Below are 18,520 nucleotides of genomic sequence, written 5' to 3'. Positions count from 1 at the left end.
GTGGCTTTGTAGTAGAGTCTGAAGTCAGGCAGGTTGATTCCACCAGTTCCATTCTTCTTTCTCAAGATTACTTTGGCTATTCGAGGTTTTTTGTATTTCCATACAAATTGTGAAATTATTTGTTCTAGTTCTGTGAAAAATACCGTTGGTAGCTTGATAGGGATTGCATTGAATCTATAGATTGCTTTGGGTAGAATAGCCATTTTGACAATATTGATTCTTCCAATCCATGAACACGGTATGTTTCTCCATCTATTTGTGTCCTCTTTGATTTCTTTCATCAGTGTTTTATAGTTTTCTGTGTATAGGTCTTTTGTTTCTTTAGGTAGATATACTCCTAAGTATTTTATTCTTTTTGTTGCAATGGTGAATGGTATTGTTTCCTTAATTTCTCTTTCTGTTTTTGCATTGTTAGTATATAGGAATGCAAGGGATTTCTGTGTGTTAATTTTATATCCTGCAACTTTACTATATTCATTGATTAGCTCTAGTAATTTTCTGGAAGAGTCTTTAGGGTTTTCTATGTAGAGGATCATGTCATCTGCAAACAGTGAGAGTTTCACTTCTTCTTTTCCTATCTGGATTCCTTTTACGTCTTTTTCTGCTCTGATTGCTGTGGCCAAAACTTCCAACACTATGTTGAATAGTAGTGGTGAGAGTGGGCATCCTTGTCTTGTTCCTGATTTCAGAGGAAATGCTTTCAATTTTTCACCATTGAGGGTGATGCTTGCTGTGGGTTTGTCATATATAGCTTTTATTATGTTGAGGTATGTTCCTTCTATTCCTGCTTTCTGGAGAGTTTTAATCATAAATGAGTGTTGAATTTTGTCAAAGGCTTTCTCTGCATCTATTGAGATAATCATATGGTTTTTATCTTCCAATTTGTTAATGTGGTGTATTACGTTGACCGATTTGCAGATATTAAAGAATCCTTGCATTCCTGGGATAAAGCCCACTTGGTCATGGTGTATGATTTTTTTAATATGTTGTTGGATTCTGTTTGCTAGAATTTTGTTAAGGATTTTTGCATCTATGTTCATCAGTGATATTGGCCTGTAGTTTTCTTTTTTTGTGGCATCTTTGTCTGGTTTTGGAATTAGTGTGATGGTGGCCTCATAGAATGAGTTTGGAAGTTTACCTTCATCTGCAATTTTCTGGAAGAGTTTGAGTAAGATGGGTGTTAGCTCTTCTCTAAATTTTTGGTAGAATTCAGCTGTGAAGCCATCTGGTCCTGGGCTTTTGTTTGCTGGAAGATTTTTGATTACAGTTTCGATTTCCTTGCTTGTGATGGTTCTGTTAAGATCTTCTATTTCTTCCTGGTTCAGTTTTGGAAAGTTATACTTTTCTAAGAATTAAACTATAAGTAAGGTGAAAAGACAGCCCTCAGATTGGGAGAAAATAATAGCAAATGAAGAAACAGACAAAGGATACATCTCAAAAATATACAAGCAACTCCTGAAGCTCAATTCCAGAAAAATAAATGACCCAATCAAAAAATGGGCCAAAGAACTAAACGGACATTTCTCCAAAGAAGACATACAGATGGCTAACAAACACATGAAAAGATGCTCCACATCACTCATTATCAGAGAAATGCAAATCAAAACCACAATGAGGTACCATTACACGCCAGTCAGGATGGCTGCTATCCAAAAGTCTACAAGCAATAAATGCTGGAGAGGGTGTGGAGAAAAGGGAACCCTCTTACACTGTTGGTGGGAATGCAAACTAGTACAGCCATTATGGAAAACAGTGTGGAGATTTCTTAAAAAACTGGAAATAGAACTGCCATATGACCCAGCAATACCACTTCTGGGCATACACACTGAGGAAACCAGATCTGAAAGAGACACGTGCACCCCAATGTTCATCGCAGCACTGTTTATAATAGCCAGGACATGGAAGCAACCTAGATGCCCATCAGCAGATGAATGGATAAGGAAGCTGTGGTACATATACACCATGGAATATTACTCAGCCGTTAAAAAGAATTCATCTGAATCAGTTCTAATGAGATGGATGAAACTGGAGCCCATTATACAGAGTGAGGTGAGCCAGAAAGATAAAGAACATTACAGTATACTAACAGATATATACGGAATTTAGAAAGATGGTAACGATGGCCCTATATGCAGGGCAGAAGAAGAGACGCAGAAGTACAGAACAGACTTTTGAACTCTGTGGGAGAAGGGGAGGGTGGGATGTTTCGAAAGAACAGCATGTATATTATCTGTGGCGAAACAGACCACCAGCCCAGGTGGGAGGCATGAGTCAAGTGCTCGGGCCTGTTGGGCTGGGAAGATCCAGAGGAATCGGGTGGAGAGGGAGGTGGGATGGGAGACCGAGATGGGGAATTCGTGTAACTCTATGGCTGATTCATATCAATGTATGACAAAACCCACTGAAAAATAAAAATTTTAAAAAAACAAACAAAAAAAATAAAAATAAAACAGCTGGTAATTGAAAAAAAAAAACAAAACATTATGCTGTGAAGGAAATAAGATACAAGGACTATACTGTATCATTACATTTATATGAATTTTCAAAAATAAGTAAATCCATAAAGACAGAAAAATAGATTAGTGACTGCCAGAGACCAAGTGGAAGGTGGAATTAAGGATTTCTGCTAATGGGCATGAAGTTTCTTTGAGGGGTGATGAAAAGTTTCTGGAACTAGATCCTGATGATATTTGTATAACTTTGTGAATATTATTTTTAAAAACTGGTGAATTATCATTTTTGAACGGTGAATCTTTCGGGTGGGATATGGGATGGAGGTTCAAGAGGGAGGGGCCATATGTATACCTATGGCTGATTCATGTTGAGGTATGGCAAAAACCAACACAATATTGTAAAGCAATTATCCTCCAGTTAAAAATAAATAACAAAAAAAGGTGAATCTTATCACATGTGAATTATATCTCACAAATGATGTTATTTTAAAATTAAATAGTAAAAATTACTCTTTGAAGAATTTAAAAGGTAACAATCAGTGAGATATTTTTTAAAATAAGAGTTTTACTTTCTCCTACAGGAGCAATAATGTTTTGAAGGAGAAACACTGTTTCTTCTAATATAATTTATGGTACAAACTGCAAGAGAAAATCAAGGACCAGCAAAATGTTTCTTCTCATTCTTTTTTTTTTTTTTTGGTCAGTTCTCTCCTATCTTCCTTTCATCTTCCCTCTGATCCTCCCTCTCTTTTCCTTCTTCAAAAGAAGGCAAATTTTCCATATATCCATAACATACACCTTCTATATGCTTGAGCTGTGAATCTACTTTTTAGTTCACAGATATCTCTTTAAAAAAAAAGAAGAGGGTATATTTTAATAAAAAAGTACATAAGAATATAAAGTGATGATTTAATTATCCCGTATGCATTTTGAGCCTCCACTTGAATAATGTAAATATCTGGTGGTGTTAATCTTGAATAAAAAGAGCATGAAGAACCATTTTTACTTGTAGAATTACAAGTATCATTTTCATGTAAATAACACCTTTGAAGGAAAAAATGATTCAGCATTAGTTTAGTACAGCAGTTTAGAAACATAAGCATATTTAATATATTAAGCATGTATTTGGTAGCTTCCTTCTGGGTCTCTCTTGAGAACTATATAGTCCAGAAATTGATGTTTATCTCTCCAGATTCCTTCCTCACCTTCAAGGAGAGAGAAAAGTTACCATGGAGACCTCCCTGGGAATCCTGTAAGTCCATCAAAAGTTACAGTCATATAACATATTTCCTATTGGTAAGAAATAATGAATAGGCCCTTGACAATCTCAGATTCTAACCTTGAGAACTCATTCTTAAAAGAAAAAAATAAAAAGAATTTGTTAAACAAATTACAGTAGATACATAAATAGAATTTAAAATGGTAGTTTTTACTACAACTATATTTAATGATATGGAAAGATGCCTGGTACTCTATTAATGGTGAAAAAAGCAGGATGCATATTATATAAATAATGACTACATTAATATGAACTTACATATTTACATAACTCTTCTTAAATGTGTCTAGAAATGCCTTCATTAAAATGTTAAACATTGTTACCTTTGGTGGTGGGATTTTGGGTGATTTTTTATATTCTTCATATTTTTCAGATTGATTTTTTTTCCACTGGTGTACACTGTTTTCAGAAAACTCATTACAATTAGTTTCTTAGATAGATAACTTAAACCTTATCAAGCTATAACTTAATGAAATCAACTACACATATTGCAGGAATCAAGGAGGTGGCTATTGCTCTAGTCCTCTAGGGACTATGTGGGAGATGAAACAGGCTGAGACCAGAAGAGGGGGCCCACTTTGTAAGGATTTGTAAAGGCAGGGGTGAGGGAGCAGAGCCTGAACATACAGAAATATAGAATCATGGAATTTTGAAAGCAGAAAGGATCTCAGGGTTTTCCATGGTTATCATAGAGTGCCAAAATGGCCAACAGGGTAATGTAGTGTAATGGTTATACAAGCATCCTCCCCTCCCTCTTAGCTTTAGATCCTACCAGTATGGTTGCAAATAACCAAGATATCACCCCAGCCCCTGGATGCAAATAATGGTTATCTAGAAGCTATAATTGAGAAAACATATTACTTACTGTCTAAGCAACTTGAGTCATGAGTTGAAGTGGGAACCTCTGCCTCCTCCCCTTACTCTCCCTGATGGCACAAAAGCTCCCATACTCACGAAGTTCTCCTGACTGTGCAGATATAAAATTAGCTTCTTTCTCTGGACTCCAGGTGCAAGTAAAATTTTTCCTATAGTAGAAGACATAAGAAATGTCCTCAGGCTTAGTTGGCAGGTCTAGAAAAATACACAAGCACAGTAAATTTAGTGCATGATAAATATTGCCAGCATTGAAGAGTTTGATGAAAACAGATTAATCAAGAGCTGAACTTCTTGGTAAGTTACTAGGTATAACAGGTTCTCCTTATCACGGCCATGGAAGGAATCTAACTCTATCTCTGCAGTTAGTCCCTTTAAACAGCTAGATTTTTACTTAAAAAAACACTTCTTTTATTTTTATTCAAGGAAGTTCCTACCAGATAAGAAGTAAAAAGTCCATCACTTGTAGCAAGTAAAATATTGGAGCAGGAGAGTAAAGGTAAGATGGAGCAAAGAACTCAGATATCAGCCTTCTTGGGTGCAACAGTACAAATACGCATGAGTCTGAAGAACCAAGGTCATTTGGGCTGGTGGCCTATTTCACCAGGCATAGCAAGTCTAGTCGGAGCCTCGTGTACCACTTAAGCACCAACTCCAGCATGATATGCAAGTCCTAGCACTGCAGAGGGTGGGTTGGGGATGATCCTCACGTAAGCTCTGAACAGGTGAGAGTAGCAAGCAGGGATTCAGAAGTCCCCAGTATCTCAGGGTGAGGAACTGGGGGTGGGTATAGATGTGTGGGGTTGGTCCAGGCCTGGGATTCAGAAGAGATCAGGCATGTTCAGGGTGTTACGGCTGTAGATCAGGCCTGGGATTCAGATGAAGAGGATTCTGTGCACAGAGGAATGTCAAGACCACAGGCAAACAGCTGGGGCATGAACTTCAGGAGTGGGTTTGGCAATGATACCCCAAAGCCCACGCAAAGTTGGCTGCCCGGCAGCAGATAACAGAGAAGGGATAAGACCCCAGCAGACCGTCCAGAGGAAAACAGAGGGAAACAAAGACTTGCTCACACAGATTTAGGAGACAAGGACTCTGAAGTTACATAAACCCTCTCATAAACCTAGACACCACCCTAGGCAGGAGTAGGGGGACAGGCAGAAACTCTGGAACTGCACACAGTTACCCCAGAGAGACTGAATCAGCTGAAAAACACTATAAATCAGGAGAAACTGAGACAATGCTAACAAATATAAGTACTGCCCAGGTTGTTCCCTTCCTCAGGCTTGCCTGGCTTTCCAGGGGAACAGGGACTTTTTGAAAACTGATTAGCTTAATCATAGAAAATAAGGATGCTATAAAATATATCTGCATATCTGACTAATGTATACATTTCAACTCTTCCAGAGGTAACACCTTCTAATAGGAAGTCAGTAATAAACGGTTTCAGAATGGGTTGTATTCACTGCTTAGATTTGGGACTTTTGGGATTTGTATATTCATTCATGGGCTTCCCTGGTGGTTCAGATGGTTATGAATCTGCCTGCAATGTGGGAGACTGTGGTCTAAGAAATGAGAATTGTCCACATAGGTAAAGTAGCCCCTGGGAGTGCCAAACAAGAGTGAAGGAGAGCAAGGGGCCTTCATGTCATGTCCACATTTCCAGCTTTTTCCTGAGAAGCCTTCCTCTGAGTCCTGCAGGCGAGCCTGATCCTGACAACAATTGCCGAGGTCCAGCCCCAGCAGGACCAGGAATACCCAAGGGATGAGTGGCGTCGGCAAGGAAGAAGACAGACAGACACACAGACACAGACGGTTGCTTAGAAGAGGTAGCTTGTTTTTTTTATATATATTTTTAGGATAGCTCAGCTTTTATAGAATGAATATCACCTCACCCTTAAGTCACGACATATTACATCAGATATTGGTTTGTGCTTCCGTCAATATTTTTTCCCATGTTTTTCCCCTATGCATTCATCTAGAACGTTTCCGATTACGGGGTTTATACTTAAATGTCCTGTACATAGTCTTCTTGCCTCAATGGCCTAACATTCTCACTCTAACAAAAACAATGTTCCACAAATCTCAGGTATAGTGTAAATTCTTTGGACAATAAAACAATACATGGGAAGTGTCACAGTAACATGTTTGACATTTCTGAGAATAGTACCACGAGAAAAACCGATATTTTTCTTTACCTGAAACCACAAAATCTCAGTTTACAATGATTAACTATTAAACAGCAAAAACACCTCTAAAGCAGCAAAACAGCTCTATTAATAGTGAGATAATGGCAGTGAAGCTGGTTAATATAAATCTTCTATTAAAATCCTATATACCCCATTTTCTAATTTTACAAAAATACCTATAATATCCCGTGTTGTTTAAAGAAAGGGAAACAATGAACAAATAGCAGCAAGGAAATAGCAATAATGAAAACCCTTTCAACCAAGGGGCAAGTAAACTATAGCAGTATATCTACTTTTTTTTTAATGTAGATTCCATCTTTTTTTTTTTCCATTTATTTCTATTAGCTGGAGGCCAACCACCCACCCCACAACATTTTAGTGGTTTTCGTCACACATTGACGCGAATCAGCCATGGATTTACATCAACCAAGGAGCAAGTAAACTAAAGTAGTATATCTACTTCTAAATCTAAATACCTCTACACTTTTCTATTCTAGAACATTATAATCTTTTAAGCAAGCAGCCAGACTATACCTGCGGCCTTTTCTTCTTTGACTTAATGTTTATGGTCGTGTCCTGAGCCAGAGCAATCATGAGCATTTCCAAAAAGGCTTGGACTTTTCCAGCGAGGCCTTATTACTATACATTATTCTTTCTAAAAATTAATAGAAAGCCCAACAACAGTAAGACAGAAGGAAGAAAGGGACATACCGGGCCCCTGGAACAACCTCGAGGGGAAGAGCTGCCTTGCAGGTTCCTTTCGTCCCAGCGGCTCCGGAGGGGACATATTGGGTCCCTGGGGCAGCCCCATGTGAGGAAGAGTTGCCTTACAGGTTCCTCTCTCGTCCCATGACCTTGTCACGGACTGGGCCCATCCCCGTGGCTCCAGACAAACAATTAAGTCAATGACTTTCTATCTGTGCTACTTGCATGCTGAAAACCATGAAAAAGCTGGTGATCTCCAAGTCCAACTGCTTAAAGGACCAAAGTTCACTGACCTGAACCAAATAATACTACATGTTAAGTGGAGATCAGAAGGTAAACCGATTAGCCCAGTAATTCCTCAGAGAGCCCATATAGCTTGAAAACCCTCCCTCAGGAATCCTCAGGACAGCAAGCAGAATATTAACAGATACACACTTCACAACTGTCAGTGGGACAGGCAAAATTCTACAAGAGGGTGAGCCAAGGATTAGCCAACAATGTCCCCAGGGGAATGGCTTTCACACTGACTGACTCACTCTCTGGCTCAGAGATTTTGGCTGTATGTGTTTGTGTGTACATGTGGGCCTGTCTTTAGTCCTCTGGCCAAGTTCCTTACAAATAGTCATCCAAAACTAGCTTACCCTCCACCTCCATTTTACTCATACCAGCACATGAACTCTTAGCAGGATTTCAAAGTTGATCATTGGCTGGAAAACAAAGAAATAAGATGCCTTTTCCTGTCTCCTCAGAATAGTCTTTAGTTTTGTACTATTCTCATTATGGCCCCCTACAGTCACATTTTATTTCCACCTTCATTCTCAGTCTGTCTTGCACAGGCTGATTCCAAAGACAGTCACCAAAACAACCAGTGTAGAAATAGATGGGCAGAGGAGCCTCGGACACGATTGAGGTGACTTAACACAGCACAGCACAGGAATAGATCCTTGTGAACCTAAATATACCCCCATCGAACCATGGTGAACTCTGGTCTTTACTATTCTTCCTTGAATATCTCTCTTTAGATCTTTCAGAAGCTTTGTTTAATATCTATAAAAACCATAAGTCAGAGGGGAATCCAGCCTCTGGTTACCAGAACCATCAGTGTCATCGGAAATCTATCTATCATCAGAAATCAGAAACCATCAGTGTCATCAGAAATCAGAAGAGGAAGTAGTTGTAAAAATGATTTTCCTCTTCCCCTGAGCTTTTTTTAAGGAGCTACATTTGTTTTACTCTCACTGTTTGGTACATGGCAGGACAGAAATATACTTGTCGAGGCCACTTGATATTGGTATAGAGAAGGAAAAAATTCTGTTTCCTTTTACTCTCCTAGGTTCTCCAGCCAGCACTCTGTAAAATCAGACTGACAAAAGACAGGTTACTAAGAGAAAACATTATATTAATGCATGCAGTGAAATTACACAGGCAAAAACTCAATAAAGAGTAACTTAAAGAGGTGGTGAGAACTTGGGCTGATACAGCATCTTAAGACAAAACCAATAAACCTGTAGAGAACTGACAGGGCAAAGGAGAACGGACTTAGGCTTTCAAGGGTGGCAAACTGTGAAAAGGTAAATGTATGTGAGACACTAATGGAGTAGGGTTTACATGTGCAGATCCATCCTGGCACTGATTTTCTGTCTTCCTTATGGTCATCAAACTCCTCCAGGAGAGGAGATGTATAGCAGTCCTCACTTTTCAGAAGTGTCTTCTTTAAAACAAATAAAAGAAGTTCCACAAAGACTTTGCTTCTGCATCTCTTGATTCTCATCTGACTCCGAATCAAAATAAATCCTTATGCCAAAGTGGTATATTTGGGGTTAGCATAGTCTGATCCCCTATGTTGGTGTTACAGAAGAGATTTATGATAAATAAAATGAATGCCCAGGAACATTTCCAGTGCTCATCCGTATTTCCCCTTCCCGGACATACGGGAAGATTTTATTTCCTTGCTTCCTTGGGCATGGCAACATGACTTCTTTGGCCCCTGACATGAGAGGAGACTAAAGCACTGGTACATGATTATCCTTTCTCTCCTCCCTCTGCCCTGCACACCCTGCAAATCCATGTTGAGATGATGAGTCTTAGCCTGGTACAGCCTCCATCAGTCTAGGTCCCTACTTACCGGTGATGGACATATAGACTTTGTTGTCTTAAGCACTAAGATTTTAGGCTTGTTTATTTTCACGGCATAAACAACTTTCCCTGCCTCATGTGAAAAATGGCTTGCCTGAAAATCCAAGATTTTAGGACTTGGGGGAGGAATTCATTTACGAGTAATTTTCCCTCCTCTTCTCTTTGTCCTATGTCCTTTTTCTCTATGTCCTCATGACATTCTAACTCTGCATATGATCTCAGGGCATTGTAGATTTGTTTTATCACAAATGAGGGTGTCAAGGGGAACTGGAATAAAAAGGAAAACCAGATCAGCAAACAGTTTCATTTTTGCTTTCTTTCTTTACTTAAGAGTTATTACTTACAGCCTCAGTTATCTGGTGTTGATCCCACATATCTGAACTGCCCTAACGTATGTAACTGCAAGTGAGTAGCAAGGCTTATACATCTGTTGTCCTGCCTATTTGTTGGCAACTAGTGTGCCTATTTTAAGTCTTATTCAACTTACCTCTAATTAGAATATAAACTCTTCATCAAAAGACTGTCACAAACATTATATAATTGTGATAGAGCAATGAAGGGCATTTTACCTCTGCTCTATTTTTCAAAAAACCCCAAGAATACTCACAGTACTCTTCAAGACTGCCACAGTCATGAGAAAAAAGGAAGACTAAAGAGCTGTCATCCACCAGAAGAGACTAAGGAGACATGACAATTCAGTGCAATATGCTACCCTGAATTGGATCCCAGAATAGAAAGAGAACATTAAGGAAAAACTGGTGAAATCAAATAAAGTCTGGAATGTACTTAATAATCATGTGTTAATATCAGTTTCTTTGTTTCAGCAAGCATACGATGCTATTAGAAAATATTAGCAATAAGGGAAACTGGATGAAGGGTATATAAGAATTCTCTGTACTATCTTCACAATTTTTGTGTAAATTTAAAACTACAACAGAATGTTTATTTTTTACACATGGACAACTGAAGGTTACATTTGCCCCTCACACACACGAATCCTTCCACTTGTTAAGAAAAAGCATATAAACATGTTGCTACATTTCTAGAAATAATTATTTTCTCTACTTTTAGAAATAAGCAGAAATATTCAGAATTTTCCTCTAAGAAGGACCAGGAGAAGGTTCTGCTCTTGCTTATCAGTGAATTTCCTACATGCAAAAAGAACATTTTTCAAAATTATAAAGATCTTCTCAATCTCCCTTCTTCCCCTCTATGTCCATATATCTTTGGTATCTTTGCAAAGATACATTTTGTTGTGAGCAATGCCTTGAAATAAAAGAAGGGCAAGGCTGAGACCGAGGGAAAAATTGTCTAGAAGGGAAGCAGTGTGGAAACTGGAGTCAGTTATACAGGAAGTGGTATTAATGAAAGGTAGTAAGAGAAGACTGAGATACAAGACCGAGATACAAGTTGAAGGGAATGGTGTCATGATGCTTATAAGCAGAACTTTAAATTGGACAATTGGAAGCAATTGGGGATTTCTGAGATGGCTGAAAGAGACAGAGACACACAGTCCTACCTGCCTGTATTGTCTACAAAGCTCTGGAGTGTCCACAAGTATAAGCCCAGGGATCTGAAAGGTGGGCCAGGCATGCCAGAGGTCTAGAAGACATTCTCATTATCTCTGGATCACAACTGCCTTCTGGGTGACCTCTGATTATGATAAGTTACGGCCTGAATTGTGTCCCTCCCCACAAATCTCATATGTTGAAGCCCTACCCTCTCTCTGCTCTGCATTTGGAAACAGGGCATATAAGGATGTATTAACTAAAATGGGGCCTTTAGAGTGTGTCCTAATTCAATCTGACTGGTGTCCTTATAAGAGGAGATTAAGATACACAGAGGGATGACCACATGAAGAGGCAGCAAGATGACGGTCATCTACAAGTCAAGAAGAGAGGTGTCAGAGAAAATCAACTCTGCAGACAGCTTGACTTTGGACTTCCAGTCTCCAAAACTGTGAGAAAATAAACTTGTGTTGTTTAGGCTATCCAGTCTGTGGTATTTTCTTATATAGCAGCCTGACCAGGTGAGTAATTATAGTACATGCCTTTTCTACATTTCTAGTGTTCAGTCACCATTTCTTTTAATCTGGTCTTATCTTTTTTAACATAATATGTGATCTAAGTAATACTCATAGATCTACAAGGTGTTATATGGCCTTTAGACCCATAGTTTTGAGTTGGACCATTGTAGAAACATGTTGATTCATTTCCGTTTATATCCTTGAAATTTATGGCAAATAGTGTGAAAATGTATATGTTTTTATATATGTATCCTATAGGAACCAATGCACACTTAACACAGGAATCACCAAGATAATCACTTACTATTACTCTAAAACAGTGAATCTTGACTTTCAAAGGGCCATATCTCCCTTTGAAAATATGATAGATCATCTTGCCAAACTTGTACATGCATAAGTATATATCAACATGCACATACAACCCCACACTAATTCAGGGAGTTCACAAATCCCCCATTGTTCATCCATGAATGCCCATGTCCAGGTGCCCCTTTGTTCTCAAGTTAACAACTCTTATCCAAAAAAGGCAAAAAGAATCACATAATCCATAAAAGGGCACAGGCTGACCTACCTGCCAGGCCAAATTTGCAGAGTAGAGGTAGGGTCCACAATGTCCAGGCCCACATTATTCCCAAATAATGCAGGGAGGCTGAAAAGAGAACAGAAAATATCGTCAGTCAAGAGTTAGTTTGCTTCCTGTCTCTCCTCAACAGTTCTGTTTCTAGTGACAAACAGATTCTGGGAATTTTGAGGAAAGGTATTTTATTTTATATATTTTGTATTACATTCTATTTTGTTATATTTATTTGGTTAGCATCACATAGATCCCTCTGTGATTATTCCATTACCCCAGTCAATTATTTTGTCCACAGTTAATTCTACTATATAATACAAAAAGTACACCAGCCAGCAAGAATACACTCCAGAAAGACAGTACTGTCCTCCAGTCTCTGCCTCAGTTCCTGACCACTCCAGCTAAAGAAGGCATCTCGTCACTTCCCAAAAGCACCATGCAACTTCACATCTCCATGCTTTGTCCATGTGGTTCCTTCTGTCTAGAATGTCCTTTCTTCCCTATTCCTGACAAAGTGATTCATCTTTCCAGACTCAGCTCAAAGCTAGCCTTCTCCAAGCACCTTCCCTGAGCTCCCACATGGACTCAGTCTTTGTGCCCCACCCGCCCTCCATGCCTTCCGTACTGTGCATGCAGCACACAGAACAGTGTTTAGTAGTTTACCTGCTGGCTTCTCTACAGATAGGGAGCTTCTGAAGAGTGGAGCTTCTCTCTCTATGAAGCCTGAGTGTTGAAGGCAGTGCCTGGGACCTGGTAGACATTCACTATTGTTTGCGGAATAACTAGGATAAAAAGGCTGCTGGCGCCTCACGTCATCCCAGATGAGATGGTGAGATAGTCTAAGGGTTAAAGCAAATGTAAGGGCAATATCTCGCTTTCAGAAAGAAATAAATGATGCTACATTTTCAGCTGACATATCATTATGGGGGGGAAAGGAGAGTTTTCAGAAAAATAAATCATTTTAGGAAAAGTTGAATGCAGCATTTCTGGACGAAAACCATAGGGATAATGTTTTCTCACACACAAACCAGTTGAAACACCTAACTAACTGAAAGTGCCTAAGGCAAAATAAAGCAGAGTGAGAACTTGGATCCATAGTCATAGAAATATCATTATGAAACAACAAAGGACTGGTTACATAACAGCAATAGTTAATGCCTGTTAGTCAAGAGCTGTGGCTAATCTCTCCAAAAACAAGCATTTTGATTTAAATGAGTATAAAATTTAGGAAGTTTCTAAATTTTTCAATGAAGAATAAATGTATTGTTTGAAAATTAATTATAACAGCAATAGATTTTTTTTTGGCCTTGAATAGAATTTTTGCTTTCTTATTTTTTTTGGCCTTGAAGCATGTGGGATCTTAGTCCTCTGATCAGAATCAGAAACCATGCCCTCTGCATGCTCAGAGTCCTAACCACTGAAACACCAGGGAATTCCCAGTAACAGCACTTTTTAACATTCAACTATTCACAGTCTTGTCCTAATTTGCTCCAGTTCTTAGCCAAAAAGCATGCCTTTACAAGTTCTAAAAGCATACTGGCAAGTGAGGGAGGCCCAGTCATGAAGACACTATTCAAGACATGATGCTGACAGTCTCAATGATTGAATAAATAAGCAATTATAAGTGCTAAAGCTCAAATTGTTATTCCAGCACAGGCTTTTGCATTTTAAAATCTTATCAATATTAAATATTGAATATTTTGTACTTAAATATTTTAAATAATTGTAATTATTGCTTCTTTGCTTTACAGTGAGAATACTCACTTATTATTTGTGAATTTTTAAAGCCTTAACAAAAACAGCAGTACTAACACTACTAAATTATACCCAGAGACAAAGCTGTAGAAGAAAAAAGGGTTGAGAACCACTGATCTACTTGCAGCAACAGAAGCACGGATAATAATAGCAAATATCACCTGATAAGTGCTGTAATTACAATAGTGCAAGGAGAGCACAGAATGTCCAAAGAGAGGGAAGAGCTGATAACTGGGGAAGTCAATAAGCTTTGCTAGAATGACAATGCCCTAACACCTGTTTGTCCTCCAGGGCGTTTTCCACTTCTCCTCACACACCAGAGAACTACCACTCATGACTGCTTATCGGTAGTAAAAGTAAACAAATGTGAGGTACCTCCCAGGAACTTAGAAATAAGTTCAACTGAGAGTTCAACTAGCAAAATGTGTGCACAGGAGTGATCCTAGTTAACTGTGGGAGTAAATCAAGAATGTATTTGTAAAATGGCATTTGAAAAACTTGGCTTCACTCCAAACTTCTTCCAAGGAAGCCTGGGTGTACAATCAAGAGAGTTGGATCTGGAAAATTAACATTGTCATTTAGTTGAAGGAATTTATTCAACTAAATGTATCCTAAATGGAAGGAGACTATGGGAATGGAAAGGAGAGGTCACAGGAAAAAAAAAGTTGGCAGTGTTCATTGGTGTTCATTGGGCTTCCCTGATGGCTCAGGGGTAAAGAATCTGCCAGCAACATAGGAGATGCAGTTTCGACCCCTGGGTCAGGAAGATCCCCTTGAAGAGGAAATGGCAAGCCAATCCACTCTTTTTGCCTGGAGAATCCCATGGAGAGAGGAGCCTGGCAAGCTGCAGTCCGTGGGGTCACAAAGAGTCGGACGCAACTGAGTGACTAAGTATCCATGGGAGGAAATTATGAAGTTTTCCATTGCTGGAGTGACATACAGTTGACCTTGAGCGATGCCAAAGTTAGGAGCACCGGCTCTCCACACAGTCAGAAATCCACTCACATAACTTCTGTCCATACACCCAGTTCCTCCCCATCTGAGGTTCTACAACCTTGGATTCAACCAATCACGAACAGTGTAGTACGACAACATTTACTATTGAAAACAAGACACACAGTTAAAATCCATGTTGTTCAAGGGTCAGCTGTACTCTATAACAGGACAATCATTAGACTTCACCACAGCCTTGATGAAAGATACCTCAAAACCCAAAATTTCCATGACTGCTCTGATTCTGTGAAGCCATTTCTGATTATTAATAATTTAGCAAATGTCCCGATCCTGAACAAAGGATGTAAGTCTTCTAGTAATTAGAAAAGACTACCCTTCTTTGTTTAAACATACCAGTCTCATGAAGTCTTACATGCGGTAATCAGCCCCCCCAAATCTGAGCAATTCTGGGTGCAGCAAGACTGTGGGCTACAGAAAATTCATGAAGATTATCCTGAGCTCTTAAGGAGAACCATTAAACCATTACCTTCATTGCCTGACTCATCAGCGCCAACTTTTAAAATGCAGCAGCTTTGAATAACTGTCTCCACTAAGGAGGCACTTCCTAGGAAATATACACCTTCTCATTAGTGGTGCCTGATTTGAATACAACAGGAGCTCTGGAATTCTCAAACAACACTGTGAATATTCCATACTGAACCAAAGGACTCAGAACATAAAGTGATGCCACTTGAGTAATTTTTAGTGTCTTATCTTTAAAGTAGTAGCTCCTGTTAGGAGTACAATGACTGGAAGTGAAACCAACCAATTATTGCTGGCTTCAGCAGTGGCTGGAGACAAGAAAACAAAGGAAGAGACTCTGCTCTTGCCAGCTGGTGTTAAACTATCCCTTCCTCTCCACATTCTATCTCCTATCACCCAAGCAGAAGCAATACCACGGTTTTCCTCTCTAGCAATCACCCATTACACACACAAACACCTCCACCACCCCACACGCAGGCTGTTCTTTGGAGCTTCGGTTTCCACTCAGGGCTGTGTCCTGGAGGCTGTTTTACCTGATTTCGCCTGCACACAAATATATCACTATATGACCCTGCTTTCATTCATTTATTCATACATTTACTCAGTTAATGTGTGCTGATACCCATGCTGTGCCACAAACTGTGCAGAGCATGGGATTGAGTTTTTAAAGGATGGACAAAGAAGTAAATTCTAGGGATAGTAACATACTTTTAGGTTGAATTATACAAAATTGCTATTTTCATAAGTCTAAAACAGTCACATATTGGCAATTTCAGCCTAGTAAACTAACTGTATCTTCTCTTTGGGTGAGGAAATGCTTATGTACCTTATCAAGATGAGATTAAGAGCTGTCAGCATGGTGACTAATATGTTAATATTAGTTAATAATACTGTACTGTATATCTGAAAGTTGCTATGGCAGTAGACCTTAAGAGCTCTCATCACAAGAGAAAACTTTTGTAACCATGTATGGGCTTCCGTTGTGGCTCAGCTGGTAAAGAATCCGCCTGCAATGTGGGAAACCGGGGTTCGATCCCTAGGTTGGGAAGATGCCCTGGAGAAGGGAACAGCTACCCACTCCAGTATTCTGGCCTGGAGAATTCCGTCCGTGGTGTGTCGAAGAGTCGGACACAACTGAGCAACTTTCACTTTCATGGCAGTAGACCTTAAAGGCTCTCATCACAAGAGAAAAGTTTTGTAACTATGTATGGTGGTATGCGTGCATGCTAAGTCGCTTCAGTCGTGGCCAACTCTTTGCGACCCTGTGGACTGGGGCCTGCCAGGCTCCTCTATCCATGGGGATTCTCCAGGCAAGAATATTGAGTTGCCGCACCCTCCTCCAGGGGATCTTCCCAACCTAGGGATCGAACGCACATCCCTTACATCTCCTGCATTGGCTGGCATGTTTTTTACCATTAGTGCCACCATACATGTTACCTTAAATAGACCTAATGTGGTGATCATGTCACATTGCATACAGATAATCAATCATTATGTTGTATACTTGAAACTAATAAGTTAATTATATCTCAATTACTTTTAAAAAGAGTTATCAGGAAACTGCATTCAGTTTCAGAGTATAAACCCATTTGAGGTTCAGGCTGCTTTCTCACAATGAATACTTTGAGACAGCTAGCAGCAAGATTGGCAAAAACACAAGTATGATGCGATATTACTACAAAGTCTACAAAGTCCTAATTGCATTACATAAATTACACCTGTCCTTCCTAAAATCCCTGCAGAGTTGGTATTATTAGCCCTGCTTTACAGATATGGAAGTTGTGGCTCACAGTATCACTTCATCAGTCCAAAACTCTCATAGCTTGTGTAAGTGACTTCAGTTTCATTTTCAGTTCAGTCACTCTGTCGTATGCGACTCTTTGCGACCCCATGGCTGGATTCAAACTTACGCTTATGTTATTCTAAAGCCTAGATTCTCTCCATCAAACTCAAGCAGAAGTTATTATTGGTTTACTCTCCCTCAGTCCTCCTGCCACAAAATGCCATTACACACAGGGATTTCCTTCTGCATCCCCTAGGTCTAATTTTCTACAGCCTCAAGTTCCCAGAAAGATAAACCTTTAACGTTCCTATATTTTCCCCAGCCCCTGATCACTGTCCTCCACCATCTCCCACCCTAGCGCCAGCATTTTAAAAAGATTTACTGCCAGAAGATTAGATTCCTTGTAACCATCAATAACCAATCTAACTACAGAGTAAGTCATGCAGTGAGTTCTGACCGACAATTTTATTGAAGAAAGCAGAAATAAACCCTCATATAATAGAAGAAGGGACCAAATCTGCAGGTGTTTGCGTTATCAGGTTCTGTGGCCTGATACTCACCTTCATGTGTGGGGTGGTATCCCACAGAGGTTCTGCTGTTTAAAAAGATCCACATCAAAGGTGCCCTGTCTTCCACAGCACGTGAGAGCAAGGAGAGTGGTTTGTAATTTATCAACACAGTTATGCAAGTGTTTCCTCTCTGGTCCAAGGGCTTTTCCTTTGCTTTTAAGCCCAGCTCAAGCCAGGGTGGCACTTACCCACTTATGCTGGGAAATGGAGTGCATTATTGTAACTTTAAAAAAATCTGCTTCTGTGAGACCACTCAACTTTACAGAAAAAAAGTGCTATCTGAAAGTGCCATAAACAACTACAAGGAATGACTAAATTTAAAATGTTCTATACAGGAAGTCCTTACAAATGCAGGTGGTAATGGGTGAAATGCTAAGAGTATGTTTAGTTTCAGAAATAGATCATCATGCAATGATCTTTAAATGAAGAAAGAGATGGAGAGAAAATAATGGTAGCTAACTTGGAAAAAGAGATTTATAATTCCTAAGCATGTGTTGGGTTGGCCAAAAAGTTCATTTGGGTTTTTCATCCAGCGTTGCGGAAAAACAAACGTTTTGACCAACCCAATATTAAGAATACTAACCTGGGGGGCTGGAAGCCGGCTAGATTACTAATTAAGTGACTTAATATAATAATTAAATATATATGGAGATCTTACTACATGTCAGTCATAGTACTACAAACTTGAAATTATCTCAATCT

The 18,520-nt window shown here is 39.3% G+C and overlaps 1 protein-coding gene across 1 annotated transcript in view; it reads right to left on the bottom strand.

The window, feature by feature from the left end:
- LOC136154644 (interleukin-31 receptor subunit alpha-like) overlaps positions 1–17,867 on the bottom strand; it is a 78,193-nt gene extending 60,326 nt beyond the window's left edge. Inside the window, 4 exon segments of the mRNA XM_065916845.1 lie at positions 3,342–3,497; positions 4,683–4,803; positions 12,233–12,310; positions 17,810–17,867. Of these exon segments, the coding sequence (XP_065772917.1) occupies positions 3,342–3,497; positions 4,683–4,803; positions 12,233–12,310; positions 17,810–17,864 (410 nt within the window). The 5' untranslated portion in view covers positions 17,865–17,867.
- Positions 17,868–18,520: the final 653 nt, after the last annotated feature.

Source organism: Muntiacus reevesi, chromosome X, assembly GCF_963930625.1.
Source record: "Muntiacus reevesi chromosome X, mMunRee1.1, whole genome shotgun sequence".
Lineage (NCBI taxonomy): Eukaryota > Metazoa > Chordata > Mammalia > Artiodactyla > Cervidae > Muntiacus > Muntiacus reevesi.
Note: the sequence above shows the minus strand (reverse complement) of the source record. Positions and strands in the feature narration are given on the sequence as shown.